The sequence below is a fragment of the Stegodyphus dumicola genome, chromosome 1 (assembly GCF_044657685.1).
Source record: "Stegodyphus dumicola isolate Sdum_Otavi_A_Nest chromosome 1, ASM4465768v1".
In the NCBI taxonomy this organism is placed as follows: domain Eukaryota; kingdom Metazoa; phylum Arthropoda; class Arachnida; order Araneae; family Eresidae; genus Stegodyphus; species Stegodyphus dumicola.
The window spans coordinates 271663404-271685906 of NC_140768.1; the positions used below are offsets into that span (position 1 = coordinate 271663404).

Consider the following 22503-nt stretch of genomic DNA (forward strand, 5'->3'; position numbering starts at 1 on the left):
ATGTTACCCTATGGTGAATACTATATGCTGAAAACAGAAATACCTGCTTATATATTATTATACTGAGGATTAAAAGTGGGTACAGAGAGCTCCCTAGATGGCACGTTAGACAGTGAGTGAATCACAGATGATGTAAGACACCAATCTTTTTCCATACTCACAAAAGCAAATTGACAGTGTCAGTTATATTATAGCAGTCAAAACTGTTTGTTTGTATTAATCATGACTAAGTTGCATATAAAAAATTAAGCTTTATTTGTACTTAAATCAGCATAAGCATACATTTAAAATAGTTCTAAAATATCTATAATTTTAAAATTCTTCTGTCAAAATATAACTACAATAATTTGTTATATAAGGCACTTGAGTAATCAGTTGATGAACAACACATTATAAATTCATATTGCATATAATTTTAAAATCATAACATTGTCAAAATTTTTAATTCAGACATATTCAAGAATTCTAGTCAATTGATGAACAATACATTAGAAATTCATATTGAACACAGTTTTAAAGTCCTGCAAAATTTTTTGAAGCATAACACTGTCAAAATTTTGAAATGAAACATGCTCAGTGATCTAGACTAATATTACGTGTACTTACAGCTATCCACAAAGTATTAATTTTCATCATTTGAAATATTTTCTTTGTTTGATGAGCAATCAACAACAACCTCAGAATTTTCCTTCCTGTAAAAAAAAAAAAAAAAAAAAAAAAAAAAAAAACACCACTTTTATGAATAACCAGAACCTAGTCCGATGCTCAAACAGCACAGTTTAAAATGACAGCAGACAGCAATTTATGAAATATTTTTCAGTGAAAGTGACAGCAGACAGCAATTTATGAAATATTTTTCAGTGAAAGTATGATTCAAGAATTTGTTGCAAACTTCTATAACATATTACATAGGATGTAATTTTATTTCTGTAAAATATGTAAATTAAGTGAAGAAATTGTAATTTCTTCACTTAATTTACATATTTACATAGAAAGATATACATAGAAATTGTAATTTCTTCACTTAATATACATATTTCATTGCCTCCCATATTCTTTTATAAAATCAGAATTTTTCTAAAGAAGTTACAATAAAGATGTGTCATGTAATTAATGAATAATGAAAGAAAATCCAATCTAAAAAAACTTTTCTATATGGCTAATTTTTCTCTCATCAGTGTGATAAATGTAAAACAAAACCTTTAGAAAAGAAAAATTTAACAAGTAACGTTTCTTATAAATATTAAATTCTAATATATATATATAAAGCATGTTAAATGAAGGTATTTAATTTTTAGAACATAGGTTAATTATTTCAATTTAATTATTCTTACAATGTAGCAATAAGATTATACGAGATATTCGTGAGATATGGCTATGGATTTCATTTTCTTAAATTATTGATGCAGGGCATCTATTCTAAATATCTAAATAAAGTAAAGAATTTTATCAAAATGCTTTCAACATTGGGAGTTTTTTTATGCATATTTTCTAATGAAAAAAAAAAACTCAACCCAAGCATAAAACAGTACTGATTACTAACTTTATAATTGGATTATTAAATATAAAAATGGGACTTTCTGGAGTTAACTCATTAAAGCACATGAATATTTATCTAACTGGGCTTTTTGCTGTATGAGTAGACATTAAAGTATATATCTTTAAAACCCTTCTACCCCCTATGTTGTAATATTGTTTATAAAGTTTTATAACTAGTACAGTCAAAAGTCTTTAATCTGGACTCGTAGGGACTTTGGCAATTCCGGATTATAGGTTTTTCCGGATTATAGATCATCAGTTTAAATCTGGTAAAATGGCATGGAGAAATTATAAAATTAAAAATATGAAACCATAATTTATGAAGTAAAGAGCAATTATGATCTAAAGGGTATCAAAATTTACCAAAAAAAAAACTATGCGTAAAGTAAAGCATACATTACGCATAGTCGATATTAGAAAATTGCAACCAGAAAGCTATTTAATGTGTATTCGTGATATTTATAATGACGGGAAATTTGATTTAAATCATATCAAAGTACATCGAGATGAAATACTACATTTAGTAAGGAATTATAAGCCAAATAAAATAAAAACATCTTCCCCTTAAGATGAGGATAGTGCTGACAGATCAACTTCCAGTTCATTGCACGCCGCGACGTCCCCCCCCCCCACAAAGCAACGTGAAATTGATAAACAGATTTTGGAATGGTTAGAGAAACAAAGGATATGCCTTTATCCATTTTTTGCAGCAATTCCACATTTTATTTGATGGACATCGAAACATGCTTTCGCTTTGTAGATCCTTTGGTAGCTCCAGAATCGGAAATTTTTTTTGACATAATCAAAAGTTCAATCTTACTTTTATAAAATTGCTCTAACAGTCTGCAAAAAATAATAAGCCGGATTCAATTAGAAGATTAAGGAACAATGCAATCTGCAACATTAACTGAAATAGATAATTTTAGATTAGCTTATACCGTCCGTTATACATTAAACGGGCATGCGTAAACATATTATGCGCGTGCATAAAGGTATGCACATGCGTTAACACATCATGCATTGATGCATGCACAGAAAGTTTGTAGCTTTGAGGTCCAGATTATAGATCATTCCGGATTATGGACGTCCGGATTAAAGACTTTTGACTGTATATATATATAATGAAATAAAGATTACAGCCATCTTTGATTAACAAACTTGCATATTTTGCAAAACAGGAATAATGACAATATATTGATATTTGTAGATTTAAATCTAATAAGTTATTTTAAATTTAGTTTTAATATAAAAAATTCCAAATTTGTGATCACTGGCCTCTGATGCTTTGGTTTATTTTTCAACTTCAAAACAGTGCTAAAATACTCTGCATTTATAGAAAACATACTCTAAATTTTGATTTTTGATCATTTTTCAGGGTAACAGTATGCAGTTAGATACAATGTGTACGCAATATGTGTGCCAGATATCTGACAGACAAATTCACTATACTTCTCCTTGCTCCATAGAAATATATAAAATAAGAAAAAAGAAATATTCAGCCAGTTAAAACTTGGCACCTTCCCTAAAAGCCCCATATTTATTAAATTATCAAATGTTTCCACATTGCCTTCTAACAGTATTATGATAATTCAAAACTGAGCACTACTGTTGCTGTGACTTATTTCACTTGTCTGACATGAACATCAGAACAAACCTCCGAAATTCATCATGGGGAAATAGTGCAAGATTATGCCTATCTTTTGAGAAGAGCCTTGAGCACCATACAGGTGACAGTGCGACTTTGCTTAGTTCCGCCCCCAATTTTGATGAAGAGCAATCAAGATCCCTACCACCAACCTCTCAAGAGGACTTTTGGCTCACCACAAATTTAGAGTGCCCCCCATGCCACACAGACAGTATACATTTACAAACATCTGTGCCTTCTCTGGGATTCAAAACCAGGCCCTTCGGTACAGCAGTCAGTGTTGCTAACCACTATCTCAATTTGGCGGCATGTAGCACTCCTTTTAAGATAAATGCAAATTAACACTGCTGGTGAAATTATTGTTCAGTAAGTTGATAAGTCTGTTAAAAATAAAGTTTTCTTATTTTAACAGAAAAGATTTTAGCTATCTGAATGCAAAATTACCATGAGGCATGGACAACAAATATGTACTTTTAAATATAGTCAATTCTTTTATTCGAATTTTGCAAAATAAATTATCTTTATTTTAATTTTAAACAACTGAAATTGCTCACAGCCAATCTATTAAATTTTCCTTTACAAATAAAGATAGAACAAACTATTGTCGATAAAGTAAATTTCACTGAAAACCAAGTAAGGTCAGGTTTTCCTATGATATATATATATATTTTTAATCTTATGTACTTATTATCTTAATACATGTATATTTACATATCTCCCAAAATTCTTTTAATCCATTTTTTGGGGAAAATATTTAAATATGTTTTGTAATTCAAAAACTTTTCTGAAAAAATGTAGAGTAAGCTTATATCATAATATAAAATAAAAGATAAATTCAGTTAACATTATTGAAATGAAGTTTTAAATACAATTTTAAAAAACAGTGCTAGGGTTATTTTCACAAAATTCATCATTATTATGCATAACTTTATATAATTAATTAGTCTATGGTATCAAATGAGCAATCAGAAGAAATCAAATTTTGTGTTAAAAACACATTAAAGAGAAATGCAATGTATAAAAGTTATGCAACCCAAATTTTATGCACTGTAAAATTGGGAGTTAATTTGCGAAAGAAATTTTTAAGTTTTCTTTTTTCTGTAATCAATACACTTTAGTAATCAAAAGTGACACAACATTTATCATTATGTTTAGTCTGAACATTAATGACATTCATGCAAATACAATCTTACTAATTACTTGAAAACAGGTCACTAAATATTATGAAGCAATGCATGCATTAATGCCTTTCGTGATGTTGAATATTTTTATTGACTATCATTAATAGACTTTTTCAGGATTTTAATGCAGAATATAAATAAATAAAAGTATTGAAATTTCAGTTGTATAATATTTTGATCACCTAGCACAGGCACAGGCCTTATATCTTTGAGACATAAAAATGGCAATTTGAAATTTATGAATTGGCCAACTAAACTGAGAGAAATAAAATTGTCCCTACTCCCATTTTTTTAAATTTTTACTCAATATTATTTTAAGTTATTTTCATATTTCCCCCTATTTTTAGTCAATTAGTAAAACTGTAGATTTACTAACTTAAATATGCAATGATACAATGAATTTTTCTAACTGAAGTACAAACATGTCAATGTAAAATTTAAAATTAGCCAAAATAGCAAACAGATTACACTAATTTTGATTTGGGGAAGTCATTCATTGCACTGATAAAATTTTGTTCAAAATCAACACAAAATTGTTTTTTCACTTAATTTTAAATTTTATGTTTAATTATCTTACTTTTCAGACATAGTCCATGGTGGAGGTTCTTGATCTTCTATTCGTTCCATGCGAAATTTGTAAACATTAAATCCAGATAATCCTGTGGTAGAGTAATACCCTATAACTCTATATAAACCTAGAAAATAAAAGCCTATAAATATTTCTGTAAAAAAATTTTAACAATAGCAAATTTGGAATTTCTAACTGCAATATTTGCAGTTGAAAATGCATTTAGAAAAATTTTTAAGGAAAAAAAATAAAAAATAAAGGAATCTTTAAATATTGCATGTAGACTGAAAAAACTTTTGAGAGAAGAAGTCCGAATTACTAACAAATCTGTAAAATTTCCTCTTTATTAACCACTTAAAATATTGCATTATTATTTAATAATAATGAACAGAACAGTAAAAATATCTTTTTAATTCTTCATAAACTGCAACTCTGTTTAAAAAATGCAGTAAATATTCAACATAATTTCAAATAATTCAGAATATCGATATGAAATACAAGCATATGCACATATTTTCACATTACTTCACTAGCAAAACAAAAAGTATATATATTTTTAATTTATGTTTCACTGCATCAGTTCACACAGTAGTTACCCTATCTATTTGGTTTTCTACATTATTAAAAATAATTGCTAAATTAAGCTTGCCTTTCTTGATGGATGGAGAGAGGTTATTTTTTGGGAACTACTGTGCTTACATTTTTATTTGCTAATAATTGAAAATTCAGTATGATCTGCAGGCCGTTTTGATGTAGACAATGTCTTTAGGAGAAGCTGCTAGAAAGATGAGTAATTATGGAAGAATTATAACAAGCTGTCTAGTTATGCAATAAATTATCCCTAAAGCCTTTACAAATAGTTATCAGAAGGAATTTTTTTTATCCAAAAATTTATATGCAGTTTTGTGTAATAAGAACAAATAATATTTCGGTCTGTGTGGTATCTTCAGTAATGGTTCCATATAATCAAGTTAAAAGAGATTTAAATTGTCTTTTGGATACTGGGTATTTCTGTTTTCCATCTTCTTTCAGTCTGAAATTTTACAATATCTGTTTCTGCTTTTTCTGTGTAAGACAAAAAGCAAAATAACTTTTTGGTGTAAGACAAACTTAGTTTGTTCTAACAAGAAGTTTGACCTCTCACTGAACTTTGTCAGTCTAAAAGTTTTTGAATCTGAATAACATATTTGTTATGAAACAAAATTTGAAAAAGATTTTGATTTTACCAATTTACTCATTATGGAGACTTTCTCAAACCCTGAAATTTCGGATTTGAGAAAGTAAAAACTCTCAATTTCCAGCTATATCTGGTACCATAGTTACTTTCTATTCATATTCTGAATTTATTTTTTCTTTTCAAACATGAGCAAACAAAATATCCAGAGCAAAATAGTTCAGTAAACACAACTTGGTCAATACTTCCTAGCAATTACATAAGTGCATAAAAGCTATAACATTCAAACTGTATCAGTACACATATAATACACATACATATCAGTACACATATAATACACATACATATCAGTACACATATAATATGTGTATATTTGCATATACTATACACATATACATTTTCTGACATTCATACAAATTTTATTTATGATAAAGAAATTCAGAGTAGCAATCAGGGAGAAAAAAAAATTATTACTGACTAGAATTTTGTTTTAACAGCTCTAAGTTGTTCAGAGTTGGACCTAACTAATTTGTACCGCTAGTATCAAAATCACTTGAACTTCAGTTAACAGTAAATAGGTATTTACTAATTTTGAAGCTGAATTTAACCTTTTCACAATTCACACTAAATATTTTCCTTATAATTCTTTACATATGTGTTGCTTGAAATATTATTATTTGTATATTTATATATGTGTTGCTTGAAATATTTATATTTGTGTTGCTTGAATATTCTTTATATATGTGTTGCTGATAATTTAAATATTCATTTTAAAATGAAGTTTGTTGAATGCATGATTTTTAAAGAAAATAAATGTAAAATAAACAAAATGATGCATAATGAAATGGTACTTATAAGAAAGATCTCTTAGCCTGGGATGTTCATTGGTTCTGGAGAAAGAGGAGTATGTATCTATTCATTTAGAATTATATAGTGGTAAAAATGTTAACTGCTGCATTACTGTTGATAAGCTTTTGTTATAAAAATAATAATAACAGACAGTATAGGACTATTTTGTGGTTGCAGATTTCACTATGTTATTTTCTGAGTTTTAAATGAGGCATTCAAAGCACAAATCGATTAACTTCACTTTTTGAAGTATCTTAAATTTAAGTATTAAAGCACATAGTTCAGCCATAGCTTTTAAATTTATAATAAATTTCCCAAATAATAAAGCTTAACACCATTAAACAACAAAATTTTTTTGCTAATAATAATTGAATTGCTAATAATAATGGAATAATAATTTATTTTAAAAGCAATTTTGATTAACTCCGTACTCTAATGCAAGTCATCGCAATAATTCAACTCAAATTCAGTAGTACAGTAACAATAAAGTACTTAAAGACTTATGCTAAAAATTTTGAAAACATAACTACATATTCAGATTCGTATATCAGACAAAAAAGGAATATCAAAATTGTCTTCAATTAATTGAAACTTGTTAAAAATGAAAAAAAAAAAAAAAAAAAAGTACTTTGAAATTGAAGAACAAAAGTACTTTGAAAAATAAACTTGCAAGATATCAATATTAAGTGAATTAAATTTTTACTATGATCTAAAAGTACCAGTTAAAATCTTTTCTTGAATCTATTAGATCATAATTTAAAAAGATAAACTTGCAAGATATCAATATTAAATTAATTAAATTTTCAAAAGAATGCAAAAGTACAAGTATGTAAAATTCCATCCTTTAAACTTTCATTTTAAAATTTAATTTAAACTATATTTTAAATATTAAAGCAACTTCTGCAATATTGTTCTGTAGAAACGTGTTTGTCATCCAAAGCTAATAATAATTCAACCAAGTATGTAATATTCTTTAATGCTTTCAATATTGCATTTGAATTGTTTTCTCCATAAAATATGAAACAATGCCTTCTAATGATAATATGCATGTAATTAAAAAAAAGACATACAAATAAAATTTTTTCAATATACATGACATATTTAGCATATATGTAATGTCACTAAAATATATATAAAAAAAATTACAATTTTTTTTTAAGGAGAAGTAGTAGTTTAAATTTTATTATTCTTGATAAGCATAGCATAGAACTTCCAAATGAATCAAGCTATTTCTTCATTAATTAAAAAATTAATAGAATACAATGATCTACTCGTATAATAAAAGAAATAAAGGTACTTAAAATAAAAATAAATATTTGTATAATAAAAGAAAATTTGTATGCAAAGTTTTCTCTACTGGCAAAAAAAATGTGTATATGGCAGAAGAGTAGTTTTGAATCTCATAAATCGAGCATATATGAGCATTTTACAGACAGGCTAGGCTAATCTAAATTTGTTGTTTGTTGAGTCAAACAAGCAATAGACAACAGCCATCTGCCTTGAGAAGAAAGATTTTGCGGTAAATAAGTTAGAATTTTTCAATTTAGAATTGAATCTCATATATTAAAGAATATACAGTCAAAAGTCATTAATCTGGACTCGTCGGGACTTCTGCGATTCCGGATTATCGATTTTTCCAGATTATAGATCATCAGTTTAAATCTGGTAAGACGGCATGCAGAAATTATAAAATAAAAAATATGAAACAGTAATTTATGAAATAAAGAACAATTATGATCTAAAGAGTATCAAAATTTACAAAAAGAAAAAGCTTAATAGTTATTTGTTTACTTTATTAAACATTTCTTTCAATGTAAGTTGTTTAAGTTGCTTCGTTTCATGTGATAATACTTTCTCTTTAATTCTATTAAACAGACATAATTTCTTGTTTAGTTACTAAGTTCCGCTGTTCAAGTACTAAAATTGCTGTGTTGAGAATACCGACTAATTTGTCAATCAAAATTTTTTCGTTTTCGATAACCTCTGTGTCACTTTCTTCACTATCAGAAGCGAATTATAATGACGAGGAACTTGAATTAAATCATATCAAAGACGGAGTACATCGAGATGAAATACTACATTTAGTAAGGAATTATAAGCCAAATAAAATAAAAACATCTGCCCTGAAGATAAGGATAGTGCTGACAGATCAACTTCCAATTCATTGCACGCTGCGGCATTCCCCCCGCAGAGCAGTGTGAAATTGATAAACAGATTTTGGAATGGTTAGAGAAACAAAGGATATGCCTTGATCCATTTTTTGCAGCAATTCCTGTTTTTGTTTAATGGACTTCGAAACATACTTTCGCTTTGTAGATCCTTTCCATATTAGTAAATATATATCAGAAATTCTATTTGACATAATCGAAAGTTCAAGCTTACTTTTATAAAATTGCTCTAACAGTCTACAAAAAATAATAAGCCGGATCCAATTCGAAGATTAAGGAACAACACAATCTGCAACATTAACTGAATTAGATAAATATAGCTTAGCTTATACCGTCCGTTATACATTAAATGCGCATGCGTAAACGTATTATGCGCATGCGTACACGCATATTCGCAACCGCAAAGATCTTACGCGCACGCATAAACAAACTTTCTGGTCTTATGCGCATGCGTAAACAAACTTTCTGCGCATGCGTCAACGCGACGCATGTGCAGAAAGTTTGTAGCTTTGAGGTCCGGATTATAGATCATTCCGAATTATGGGTGTCCGAATTAACGACTTTTGACTGTATTGTGTTATATTTCTTAGATGAAATATTTAACAATGAGTTTTTTTCATCTGTGTCAATAATGCTCAATTCACTGAAGGGATTTAAAAAAAAAAAAAAAAAAACTCAGGCTTTATCATTTTATTTTCTCAATTCTTCAAATGTAATGAAAGATAAATGGGCTTTCTGAAAATGATAGTGAAAAATAAAATCTGAACATTATGAACAAAACAATTAATGCTATTATGGTATTATAGATCAGAAAAAAAAAACAGGACGCAGTTCTCTATTTTTATCGGTACTTGCATACTTTCCCATAAATCATAAAGTTAATAGAGATTTTGCTAAACTTAATATATAATTCTAGCCAAAATATAAAGGAATAAATTGCTCTTTATTTAGTTAAATAATCAATAGATATGAGTATAGCATATAAAAAATTTAAATAAACATGGGCTTAAATTTACACCAATCATTTTGATAGAAATTTATAAGGAACAGTGGTAAACTTATCTATCTTCTTTAAAGAAAACTAAACTAGCATATCAAAGGTTACTTAGAATTATAGAAAACTAAGACAAAAGATTTGTAGGTGCTGTGATATCACACATATCCTTTACTAACAGTAAATCAACTGTTTGGCGATAATAATTGCTTGTTGAAAATGCCAACAGGAAAGTATTTTAAGTGATCTTATATCTATGTATATTTTTGACAGTTTTTTATATGAAGAGTATTAGGAAAATTACTGGTATAATATATAGAAGTAATTAAATAATATATGAAAAAAGGCCTTGTAAAAGATTTTACCATCATATCTGTAGCCTTCTTCTGGAGCAAATTCACTTTTGAGTTTATAACCTCGAAGAACTCGAACAGGAAGCTTCTTTTCTATATTTCGTACTAATGCTAAATTTCCTCTTTCTAGTACTTGATCTTTAGACTGTGGAGCAGTCCTTAAATTCTGAAACAAAAATTTTAAAAAAATGTAAAAAATAATTATTGCACATATTACAACTCTGTAAAATATGTTCATTATATAACATTAAAAATATTTCCACCAGCTCCAGCTGATGAAGCAGATGGAAGCTGCTATAATTTTATATATGTTTAAATGTAGTTCCTGTGTGCAAATATAGAGTATTTTAGCCTGCACATGAAAATCTTTATCCAGCACTGGCTAGTAAAAAAGTTAAACGTAGCCCCAAAATACGAGGGCCATCCAGGAAGTAGATTACGTTTCCGTCTGTGTCCGCTAGGGGCGGGGCTAGCGCGGCCATCTTGGGGTCAGAGCGTTGCGCAGCTCAGTCTGCATCTAGCCGTGCTAGTGAGAGGTTCGTGCTGTGCTCCGTTCAGAATCTGTGACGGTTTGAAATGTCTGCGTTAATTGAAAATCCTGCGAGGTGCGCTCAGTAATAAGGTTTCTGACTGCAAAAAACTGTAAACCGATAGAAATCTATCGGCAGCTTCGTGAAGTGTATGGGGACAACATTATCACTGAAGGTGGAGTGCGTCAGTGGGTCATAAGATTTCAAAATGGCCGAACCAATGTTCACGACGAAGATCGAAGTGGGAGACCCAGCATAGTGACCGCCGAACTTCTCGAAAAAGTCGATGCTAAAGTCCGTGAAAATCGAAATTTCACAATAACGGAACTTTCTTTGAGTTTTCCACAAATTTCGCGAAGTTTGTTGCACGAAATCATCAGCAAAAAGCTTGGTTACCACAAGTTTTGTGCAAGATGGAAGGCAAGAAGAGGTAACGAAGTGGTTGAAGGCGCAGGCGGCCGAATTTTTCGACGAAGGAATTTCCAAGCTCTTACATCGCTACGATAAATGCCTTAATTTGTATGGTGACTATGTAGAAAAGTAGTATTTGAGTGTGGCTTTCATCTGTATATAATAAAATTTGTTTCCTATACTTTGTTTATTTTTTTATTCCAAAACGTAATCTACTTTCTGGATAGCCCTCGTAATTGGAATGACAACATTGCAAATGGGAGTTTTGTTATAGATTATAATTCTTAATCCATGCTAGTTTAAGATTTTCTGCACCAACTACTAAATTACTGACTTAGAGATTTTCTGCACCAACTACTAAATTACTGACTTAGCATACATAACGTGCATGGTAATTTCAAATAACAGATAATATTGTGTGTTGATGTAATAATGCATACAGAAAAAATAAGAAAAATGAAATTATTTTGGTTAGAATATGCTTTTGAAAAATCTTTTATCTTTTCATTACGTATATTTTAAATACCTTTGTTTTCTATACTTATACTCATCATAAATTTTTATTAAAAAAAATCTGATAAATTAAAGCATTAATATTTAGTTATTTAAGATACCATCATGGCATACATTAATAATGCAAAATCTCGAATCACAACGTGTCTGTGTGATTTTCCACACATACACTTGAATTATAAATTTTGGAAGGGAAAGAAAGATTAGCTTTTGTTAAATAATAATAATAATAATAATAATAATAATAATTAAAAAAAATCACTTTTTATAGGATACATTTGTTAAGCTATTATTAAGTTACAAATACCTCCTCTCTCTCCCTCTCTCTTTTTTTTTTTTTTTTTTTTTAAATTTTTTTTCTGTTTTTTCTCTAACAACAGAAAATATACATACAAATATATAAAGAATATAGCACAGGATTTTACGTAAGTCTTTTTAAAATAAATTCTAAAATTCCTTAATTTTTAAGGTTCACCCCAGTATTTTTTTACAAAATTATGTATATAATAACAAAAGTGTGTAAATAGGATTTTCAAAATTTACATCTAGTGCAGTTGCTACTAACATTGTCATACAAAAATTATTTGAACATTGTCATACAATAATTATTTGAAGTAAATTACAACAGGAAATTTTAATATTTTGAAATAAAAAATATGTAGATTAATGTAATTAAACTTTACTGTGAAAAAGTAAGCAGCCTTTAGCTAGGAGTGAAAGTAAACTATAAATCTTAAAAACCTTTTGAAAAAAGACCCAATTAAAATTACAGAAGTCTCAATTTGATGCTGTTTTATTAAAGAATTACTTCTCTGAAATCACCAGGAGGTGTTCCTTAACAAGCTCTAATTTTAATAGATTTTAATATATTTACAATTAACTTAGCCAAAGTCTGTTTACTTATTTATTTCACAGTAAAGTTTAATTTTATTATTCTATAAATTATTTTATTTCAAAATCTGAAAGGGAACAAAATTAACTTCTACGATCTAATAACATCCACAAATTCAACTTTTTATTTTTCATCAATTAAAGAAATATTCTTGATAAACAAATATTCTTATTGAATAAAGATTTTCTCAGAAATATAAAATGCAAATAACTATCCAGTTAATTAAAGAAGTCATCCTGCTCAAACTTCTAGGAAGTTTCTAATCTGAAGATTTTTTTTTTTTTTTTTTTTTTTTTTTCTTGTGAAGAAACAATTATAACAACTCAAAACCTTACACTGAATAGCTTAAAATATTCTAAATTAACAAAATGACAATTAAAAGGTACATTTAAAATCTATGTAAAATTAGAATTTTATACTTATCTATTACCCATCGATCACAAAATTGTTGCCACACAGCTCAATTTAGCATTAATTATGGATATCTTGAGTGATTCTCAATAAGCCAATGTTTTTATGAACAAGGATTAAAAAAAAGGATAAAGTTATTGCTACACACTTTTCTTGTACTTCAGGGAGGAGGGGATTTCAAGGCCTCTGGAATCACATTTGTGACTGCAGTTTGGTTTATTTACAGCTAGTCAACAGAATCAATATGTATTTAATTGGGAAAGAAATAGCTGGATATGGCTGATTATACAGAAATAGATAGGAACAATCAACCTGTCGCAAGTTATAAAGTTAAAACAGAGCTTCTGGCCCTCTGATTTTACTGGAAGCTTTGAAATAAATAGTAATTGAATTTGAAATAATTATAGTAAAATCAGAGGGCCTAAAAAATACTAGAAATTGAAATTTTTATGAAGCAAAAAAACATATTGGGTTGAATACTTCTACAGCAGTGGCTATTAGTGTATCTTGCAGAAAGACTGATGAATGTTTTATTATAAGAGTTGCAGATAGAACTGCAACTCAGAATTCCCGAGAAATGTTCATGGTTTGATGGTAGCAAATGTTTACGGTGAACAGGTTAATATGCAAGTACCGAATTTTCAAATATTAAAACATAACTGTAGATCCTACCGTTTGAAAATATAAAAGTAACATTAGTTAATAAATTGATGATTTAAAAACATACTGGAGAAACATAAAATTTAATGGTTTCTTAAATCTTGCTTATTAAAATATATCTGCTTAAAAAACTTATGTATTACCCCACTGATTGTGAAATTTGGTAGAGATCCTGCCAAAGTTGCAACATGCATTTGTACTACTTTGTAAAGCCAACCAATTTTAACAGAATTTCTGTTAGAGTGCTAAGATGATCTCATAAGTTTGAAAATAATCCCCTGTTTGCTTCTGTATAAGAAGCAAATCCCAAATTTTAATCTTTCTCCGCTCCCCCAAAATGCAAGGGAGAAAATGCAGCAATAACCATAAATGCACATCCTTATTCATAAAAACGAAAGGTGGCTTATTTGGAATCAATTGTGTTACATCAAACCAAAGCAAAAATATTATGAATGTGTTATTAAATCATGCCTATCCATAATTGGCACTAAATTTCACAACTTGACAATGTTTTCATGGACGATGGGATAACACGTACAAAATTCAAGATAACAAGTATAAAATTCCAATTATATAAATAATTATTTAAGTTTCTTAGTCTTGTTTATTAAAATACACTGCACACAAAAAAGGGGGGGACAGTTCTATTACTCCCGTTCTACTGGGCCGATTGAAGAAATTCAACTTGTGGTTTTCATGTCTCGAAAGCACGACTTAGGAATATGCATTAGATTTATATATAGCATTGTTCTAATATAGGTATTTTGACACAAAACCTGACTTTTTCTGAAATATTATACCAATTTTTTTCCATATTTCAATTCTACTACTCAAATTACGCCAAACTACCAAATTTTGTAAAAATCGCACGAGCAATCTTTAAAAAATTAGCTCTCAAAATTTTAGCTCCTCAATGTTAATTGAGTTTGGTATATATTTATAAATCTCTCTTTTTTTATTAATTTATTTGATTCTTCCCTTCACATTTCGAAATTCAGGTTCATTCCAAATAAATTTTTATTAAAATTTGTATTTTTAAATAATTTTTATAAATTTTTCAAAAAACAATTTGAATTATAATCTATAAAATTTTTACCATTATCTTAAAGTAGATGCATTTCTAAGCATACCTACAGAGGATTACAGTTTTTTATTCAAAATTTCCGAAGATGTACGTGAATTTATATATTGGCATGTTTTGAAAATTGGCATCTTTGTAGAAAGCGATAAAACATCAAATGTGGTTAAAACACTTTGTTTTTATTAAATTAAATTGCTTAAATTTTTGGAAGTAGAAACGATGTGACTTTTTTGTGTTCATGCACAATGTAAAAAGGTACGAACGAGGTCTCTTTTTTTCTGCCCGGCATAATGGAACGGAAAAGTAAAATGGTTGCCATATATTAAGAAGTTCGCCAAGTGAATTATTCTTGGCCAAACTGAAAAAAATTTCACCAAGATTAATTTTTGAATTTCTCCATAAATTTCACACCAAATTTTACAAAATTTAATATCTAGGCAGAATTTGAGAATCGAAATATGGAAAAATAATTGGTATATTATTTCAGAAAAAGTTCGATTTTGTGTCAAAATACCTATATTAGAAAACAATGCTATATATAAATCTAATGTATATCCTGAGTCGCGTTGTCGAGACATGAAAAACGCAATTTGAATTTTGTCAATCGGCCCAGTAGAATGGGAGAACTGTCCCCCCCTTTTTTTTCCGCAGTCTACATTTTGCTGCAAGCAAATAAGGATTCAAAATGTATAATTTTACTGTCTAAATAAAGATACAAATAAGCATAGCTTTATATTGAATTAAAACTTTTTATAACACAAATTATGAATGAGTGAAGGGGTAATTTTTATGGTCTAGAAATTGCATGTATGAATCTTATTTTGTGCTTAAAATAATTTAACTTCAGTACTGCCATTCCTATGCAGTTATTTCTGTTTTTCCATTTTATCAGTTCTTTTATTTAAAGTATTTTATTTATTAATTATGTGGCTATTTCTCTTCTTTTCAGTGTAATGCTATAAAGTATATTCTATGTGAAACTGTCAATCATTTGTATCAAATTTTTTATTTCAAGCAAATGCTGTTTTTCTATGAGATATGAGATTATATGCTCACCATGCCAAAGGTAAAAAGGGAGTAATGCATTTTTTATCTTTTAATTAACATGATAATAATCATCATAGAACATACTGAATATACACATTTTAACTGAACTCAAATTTAATACTTTAATTGAAGGAAATCCAAAATAATGAGCATCTGATTATGAAGTACACATTTATGCCAGAACATTGGCAAATTTAAATTTTCATTAGTGTGAATGACTGAAAAATTAATTTTAACAATATTAATTAAAAATATAATTTACATGCAACCGATTAGCAAATACTGAAATTTTTGAAGAAAATGGCTAAATGTGTTTTCAGCTAGAACAAAGTATTTTAGAAATGAAGATCAAATATATAAAGCAAATTTAATGATTATGTCAAGATTGCATTGCTTAATAATAAACTAACTGAAGAACAAATATATAATACTTAAAAGATTCAAAAAGAATCTTTTATATGATTAATTTCTGCAACAATATGCTCATTCAGCTATTCAGATATATTAAAGAAACAAACATTTTTTAACAGCTTTATGCACACCTTCATATAATAAATTCACATATATGAGTAAACAGTTCATGAAAGTTTGAGAATTAATGAAAATCTGCCATTAACTGTTTCTTTATTAAGGAAATATTATTGGACTTGTGTTAATTTTAAAGCTAACCAGAACAAACCATCTGTAGTACCTCGGTAAAATTCATAATAATAGCTGCCCATTAAAATTAATTCTTTCCTGAATGTATATGCAATTATAAAAGTTAATACAGTACATAGTCCAAGATCCGGAATGATCTAAAATCTGAACCTCAAAACTGCCAACAACTTTTTTTTTTTAAATGCTTTACACATGCGCATTTGATTTCCCATATTTCTATACATGTTAAATTTAATTGAGTAAAATTTTTGCCTTTTTTTGCGAGACTATGGCATTACAATTTTGAGTTTGGGTGAATGAAATGGAACCCACTGCAAATATTAGTAAAATATGTTTAGAAAATTAGCTGTGTTGAGAAGGATAAAATCCCTAGGTTTGAGTTTGCAGTATTTTACCTCCTAAAGTTTCTCGAGTTCAGAAATTGATGCCAGGCTTATTCTCTTTGTGCAGATAAGTTAAAATTTTGTTATTGTTTTTATAGTATATAACTTGCAAATATATGACTAGAATTCTATTAAAGACATTTTCAAATTCTGGAACGGTATTTTAAAATTTTAGATGTAGAGAATTCACATTGCTATGTCGGAGCCAGTGGCAGTCAGGTGAAGTAATACCGTTTTGCTTATGACATAACAAAGGAGTCGTAACTGAAAAATGTTTAAGAACGCATGCTTTAGATCATAAATGCTTCATTATTTCATATTTTTAATTATATAATTTCTGCATGCCATCTTACAAGCATTAAACTGATGATCTAATATCCGGAAAAATTGCAAATCTGGAATCACCGAAGTCCCGATCTCAGACTTTGTACTGTACTTAACAAATGAAAAATAAAATATTTTTAAATAAGATACAAATCTAAACATAAATTCTTTTAAGGGTATGTTTTAACAAGCAATAAATTTTAAACTGAAAATTAGATATAAATATAAATTTAAAAAAAAAAAAAAACGTGACGAAAAACGAAGTGAAATGTAAAATTCACCTTCGGGTTTGCTTTCGTTCCCTTTAAATCTCTTCCACCTTCTCCAGTATAAATAAAACTTTCACCAAGATCTTTATCATCTTCATAACCTCCAGATAAAGCAAGAGAGTAACAGCCTAGGGAAGGATTCCCATGAATTCCAGCAACAGTAGGCCTTAGAGAAAAAAAAAACAAAATATATGTAACAAAGAATTATTGCTTATTGGAATAATTATGATGCAACATGAAATCAAATAATCTTTTATTAAAGGCATAAGAAAGATTATTTGATTGCAGTTTATCTTATTTCAGAAAGGTGTAACAGAGAATACTGAATGTTTCAGCACTTCATTTAACAGTACATTTTTTCATATTATAATACTGCATCACATTTAAAAGATGAAATGTCAGAAACCTCTTCTCAAAGAGGAAAGTCATGCACTTATGTGACTGAAAATATCACCCAGTACTTTAACATATCCATCTTCCAGCAAATAATAAGAAATCATAATGTATCTACTTTTTGCTGCAGTGACAGTTCCACTCTATCAGAAAGATTATCCACCAATATTTTTAGAATGCTGTATTGAAATTAAATATTCTGACTAATGAGCAATGTCAATTTCATGCAGCATAGACTAGCTTGAAGCCAGCATTCCATCTCACAAGGGCTCTAGAGAACCGAAGTTAGAAAATTAGAAATTGAATCAATAACACTAAATTCTTGCCACAGTACAAGATGCATAGAATTATCTAAAATATTGAGATAAATCTTGTGAAGTTTCTTTCACATAAATAAAGGACCCAAATTTGAATCTTAAGAAACAGCCATTGATTATTTATTATACTTTCACGGCTAAACTTCACTTTGGATTTAGTATTGCAGTACACTAACATTCTTGCAGTCCACACCTGCACACTGAATTGCCAGATAACATAATGAAATCAGTTGCCTCTGCTCAAAGTTTGAGTGCTGTTCAATTTTATGTCACTGTAAATGACACATGAGGTATTTTAATGTTTGTTTTATATGTGATTGCACAACAAATGAAAACCTTAAGTTTGAAGCTCAGCAAATTGTTCTGTGCTCGTGTTACTCCCAGACACATCTTGGAATTTGAAATGAATGTATTATACCATTTCCATGCAATTCTATTTCATAACCTTCTTCAACATGTTTTATAGGACACACAGCAATAATTAACCAACCATGGTTTTACAGTTATAACTATTCCATAAATGCACTATTTATAGTGAAATGAGAAACATGTAATCGAGTAGAAATTTTGAGAACATATTTTCCACAAGACCAATAATACTAAGTAACTGACTGCACTTGATGCTATATTTGACTCATATTTTCAATTTTTGCTTTAACTGTTGTGAAATTAACCATTTCCTTTTAGACCTATTTGAGTTTAATCTGCCATGTCAGTAAAAGAATTCATTATTTCTCAGAATGCCTGAATATTTTTAATCATATAATTTTGGTTTCTAAAAGCTTGAAAAAGATGTGCAAGATCGAAAATTCATGAGATGTGCATGTTTTTCTCATTTCTCAGACTTTCAGGAAAATTAAAAATGGCCAACAACATTTTTGTCTCTTTAAATGACACAATAATAATCATTACATAGGGTGTCCCATAAATGTTGGTACAGACTTGAAGAGGAGGTAATAATAATTATTGATAACCTGCTCCACTACTGGCACTAGGGCACATCGAAAGGATTGAAAATTGTATAATAACCCATGACCATAAAATGTCATTGTATGCTGCTGGAGGTGCTGTTCACAAGGGCGCTGGAGGGGAAATATCTGATTTTTCATCATTTGTGCATTAGTCACTGTAAAACAAGTATGCAACAACGTATACAATATCCATTTATTTTGATTAACTAGTTAATTTATGTTAATTAGCTTTTTTGTCTTTCTCGCTTTCCATTTTCCTTCTAGAATGCTAATTTTTAGTTCCCACGTATTCAGATGAAGTAGGAAAGAGAATTTAAAGGAAAGTTTTAGATGGTAGAATTGAAGCATGTTCTGCCTGAAGGGTCACATTTAATGTTTGATTCTGTCGAGCTGTGGCATTACATTATTCTCTCCATTAGGCCCATCACGCTGACATTAGGTTTTTGAGTCAACTTGCAGGCATTTTGTCTGTGTAGCCCTTTTGTATAACTTACAATTAACACAGTTTAATTTCAATTCTAATACATTTTGATTTACACCATAAATGTTGTCTGGTTCTCTAAGGACAAAATGTACCTTCTGTTAATTCTAGCTGAGTTAAATAAAAGGATCCTTTGTACCATTCACAGCCTCTATGCTAATTTCCAAGACATTAAAGGGGGGAAAAAAAACCCTGAGATTCTATAAACATTATACTAACATAGATTAACAGGGAGCTGGGAAAGATGCAGTTAGTTGGCTAAAGACAATATAATATACGAGCAACTCAGTGACTGTCTCATGAGTAGTTCCCATAGAGAGATGTACTGCATCACTGTTTGTTTTTAAATATGCATCACAATTTGTATGAATATGGATCTTTAAGAGGTAGTAGGCCATGAGTGACTTGTATGCTCTCCATGGAATATCATGCATTGAATGCATTTTGCACAATGGTATCTCCACAGTACCTAAGAAGCCCATTTCCCACATCATGCTCTGTTTATTGATGGGGCACATTTCAAGCGAGATGGTGTGTTAACCAATGCAATATGTATTTATGTGCTTATGCAAATCTCTACAAAATGAGACCACAGGATCCCCAACATTGCATCTTGATTAATATTTGTTTAACACTGTGCTAGTTTAATTGATGACTGCTCAGTTGGGCCTTGCCTGTTGTCATGGCATGGGCAAATTCTCTCATTTTTCTGGAAGAGGTTTTACCAGATTGACTTAATACTGTGCCACAAATTGTGAGATGCAACATGTGGCTTCAACATGATAGGATGCCTTCCCATAATGCAAGATGCGTTTGGAGACATTTTAATGTGCTCTTTGGTCAACGATGGATTGGGTATGGCGGACTGGCTGCCTGGCCCCCATGCTCTCCAGATTTGAGCAACCTGAATTTTTTCGTTGGGAAGCATTTAAAACTGTTGTGTATCACACACCTGTTGAGTCTGAAAGGGATCTGGTTGCAAGATTCATCACTGCTGCTGCAGCTATCAAAGCAAATCCAGGTGTTTTTGACCATGTCTGCCAATCCATAGTCCATTAGTTTAATGTATGAACCACTTGCAGTAATGGAAACTTTGAACATCTTTTGTAATATTTTGAAATATTATATAGTACAATATATGTAATATTTATGAGCAATAAATACTCCTAGCAATTGGTGTGTTTCTTTATTTGTATCTCCGATACCACTTTCCCCTGATGTTTCCGGTCATGGGTTGCCATGTGATCCACCTCCTCTTAAAATTTTTACCAGTATTTATAAGACATCCTGTGGAACATACTGAATATCCATACCTTAATTAAATTCATATTTAATACTTTAATGGAAGGGAAATCCAAAATAATAAACACTTGACTATCAATTAGATATTTATGTAGAAGTAATAAAAAATAACTGGAAATATGTCTGAATTCATTCATACATAAACCAATAATATAGTATAAATATAATAGAGCACATATCAATTAAGTGACAGGAAAAGTATCATAAATGTAAAAAAAAAAAAAAAAGAGGAGTATGTGCATAAGAAAAAGTCATGTCATCATACGGAAAACAGATAATTTTAAAAGCTTGCCTTCAAAATCTTAGTTAGTAACAAAATAAAGTACTGTATCAATCATTTCATATGTAACAGCTGCCATTGAAAGCTATAATAACAGATACAGTCAAAAGTCTTTAATCCGGACTCGTCGGGACTTCGGCGATTCCGGATTATCGATTTTTCCGGATTATAGATCATCAGTTTAAATCTGGTAAGATGGCATGCAGAAATTATAAAATTAAAAATATGAAACCGTAATTTATAAAATAATGAGCAATTATGATCTAAAGGGTATCAAAATTTACCAAAAAAGAAGCCTAATATTTATTTGTTTACTTTATTAAACATTTCTTTCAACGCGCGGATGCGTAAAGCATACCTTACGCATAGCCGAAATTAGAAAATTGCAACCAGAAAACTATTTGATTTGTATTCGTGGTATTTATAATGACGAGGAATTTGATTTAAATCATATCAAAGACGGAGTACATCGAAATTAAATACTACATTTAGTAAGGAATTATAAGCCGAATAAAATAAAAACATCTGCTCTGAAGATAACGATAGTGTTGACAAATCAACTTCCAGTTCATTGCGCGCCGCGACGTCTTCCCCCCCCCCCGCGCAGAGCAGCGTGAAATCGATAAACAGATTTCGGAACGGTTAGATAAACAAAGAATATGCCTCTATCCATTTTTTGTAGCAATTCGTTTTTTGTTTGATGGACATCGAAACATACTTTCGTTTTCTAGATCCTTTGGGAGCTCCAGCATCGGAAATTCTATTTGACATAATCAAAAGTTCAAGCTTACTTTTAGAAAATTGCTCTTACAGTCTGCAAAAAATAATAAGCCGGATCCGATTCGAAGATTAAGGAACAACGCAATCATCAACATTAACTGAAATAGATAATTAGATAATTTTAGCTTATAGCGTCCGTTATACATTAAACGCCCACGCGAAAACGTTTCTGCACTTGCGCAGACGCATATGCGCAGTCGTAAATGTCTTGGGCGCACGAGTAAAACGCCTTTGCGCATGCGTCATTGCGGCGCATGCGCAGAAAGATTTTAGCTTTGAGGTCCGGATTATAGATCATTCCGGATTATGGGTGTCCGAATTAACGAC

At 29.6% G+C, this 22503-nt stretch overlaps 1 protein-coding gene across 2 annotated transcripts in view; it reads right to left on the reverse strand.

The window, feature by feature from the left end:
* Positions 1-231: 231 nt before the first annotated feature.
* The window catches only part of LOC118180901 (uncharacterized), a 53415-nt gene continuing 31143 nt past the window's right edge, over positions 232-22503 (reverse strand). For both annotated transcript variants that reach the window (XM_035349976.2, XM_035349975.2), the window contains 4 exons: positions 17665-17818; positions 10484-10637; positions 4943-5060; positions 232-692 (listed from right to left, as the gene is read on the reverse strand). In XM_035349976.2, coding sequence (XP_035205867.1) covers positions 623-692; positions 4943-5060; positions 10484-10637; positions 17665-17818 — 496 coding nt within the window. In that variant the 3' untranslated portion in view covers positions 232-622. The remainder of the gene's footprint in view (positions 693-4942; positions 5061-10483; positions 10638-17664; positions 17819-22503) is intronic.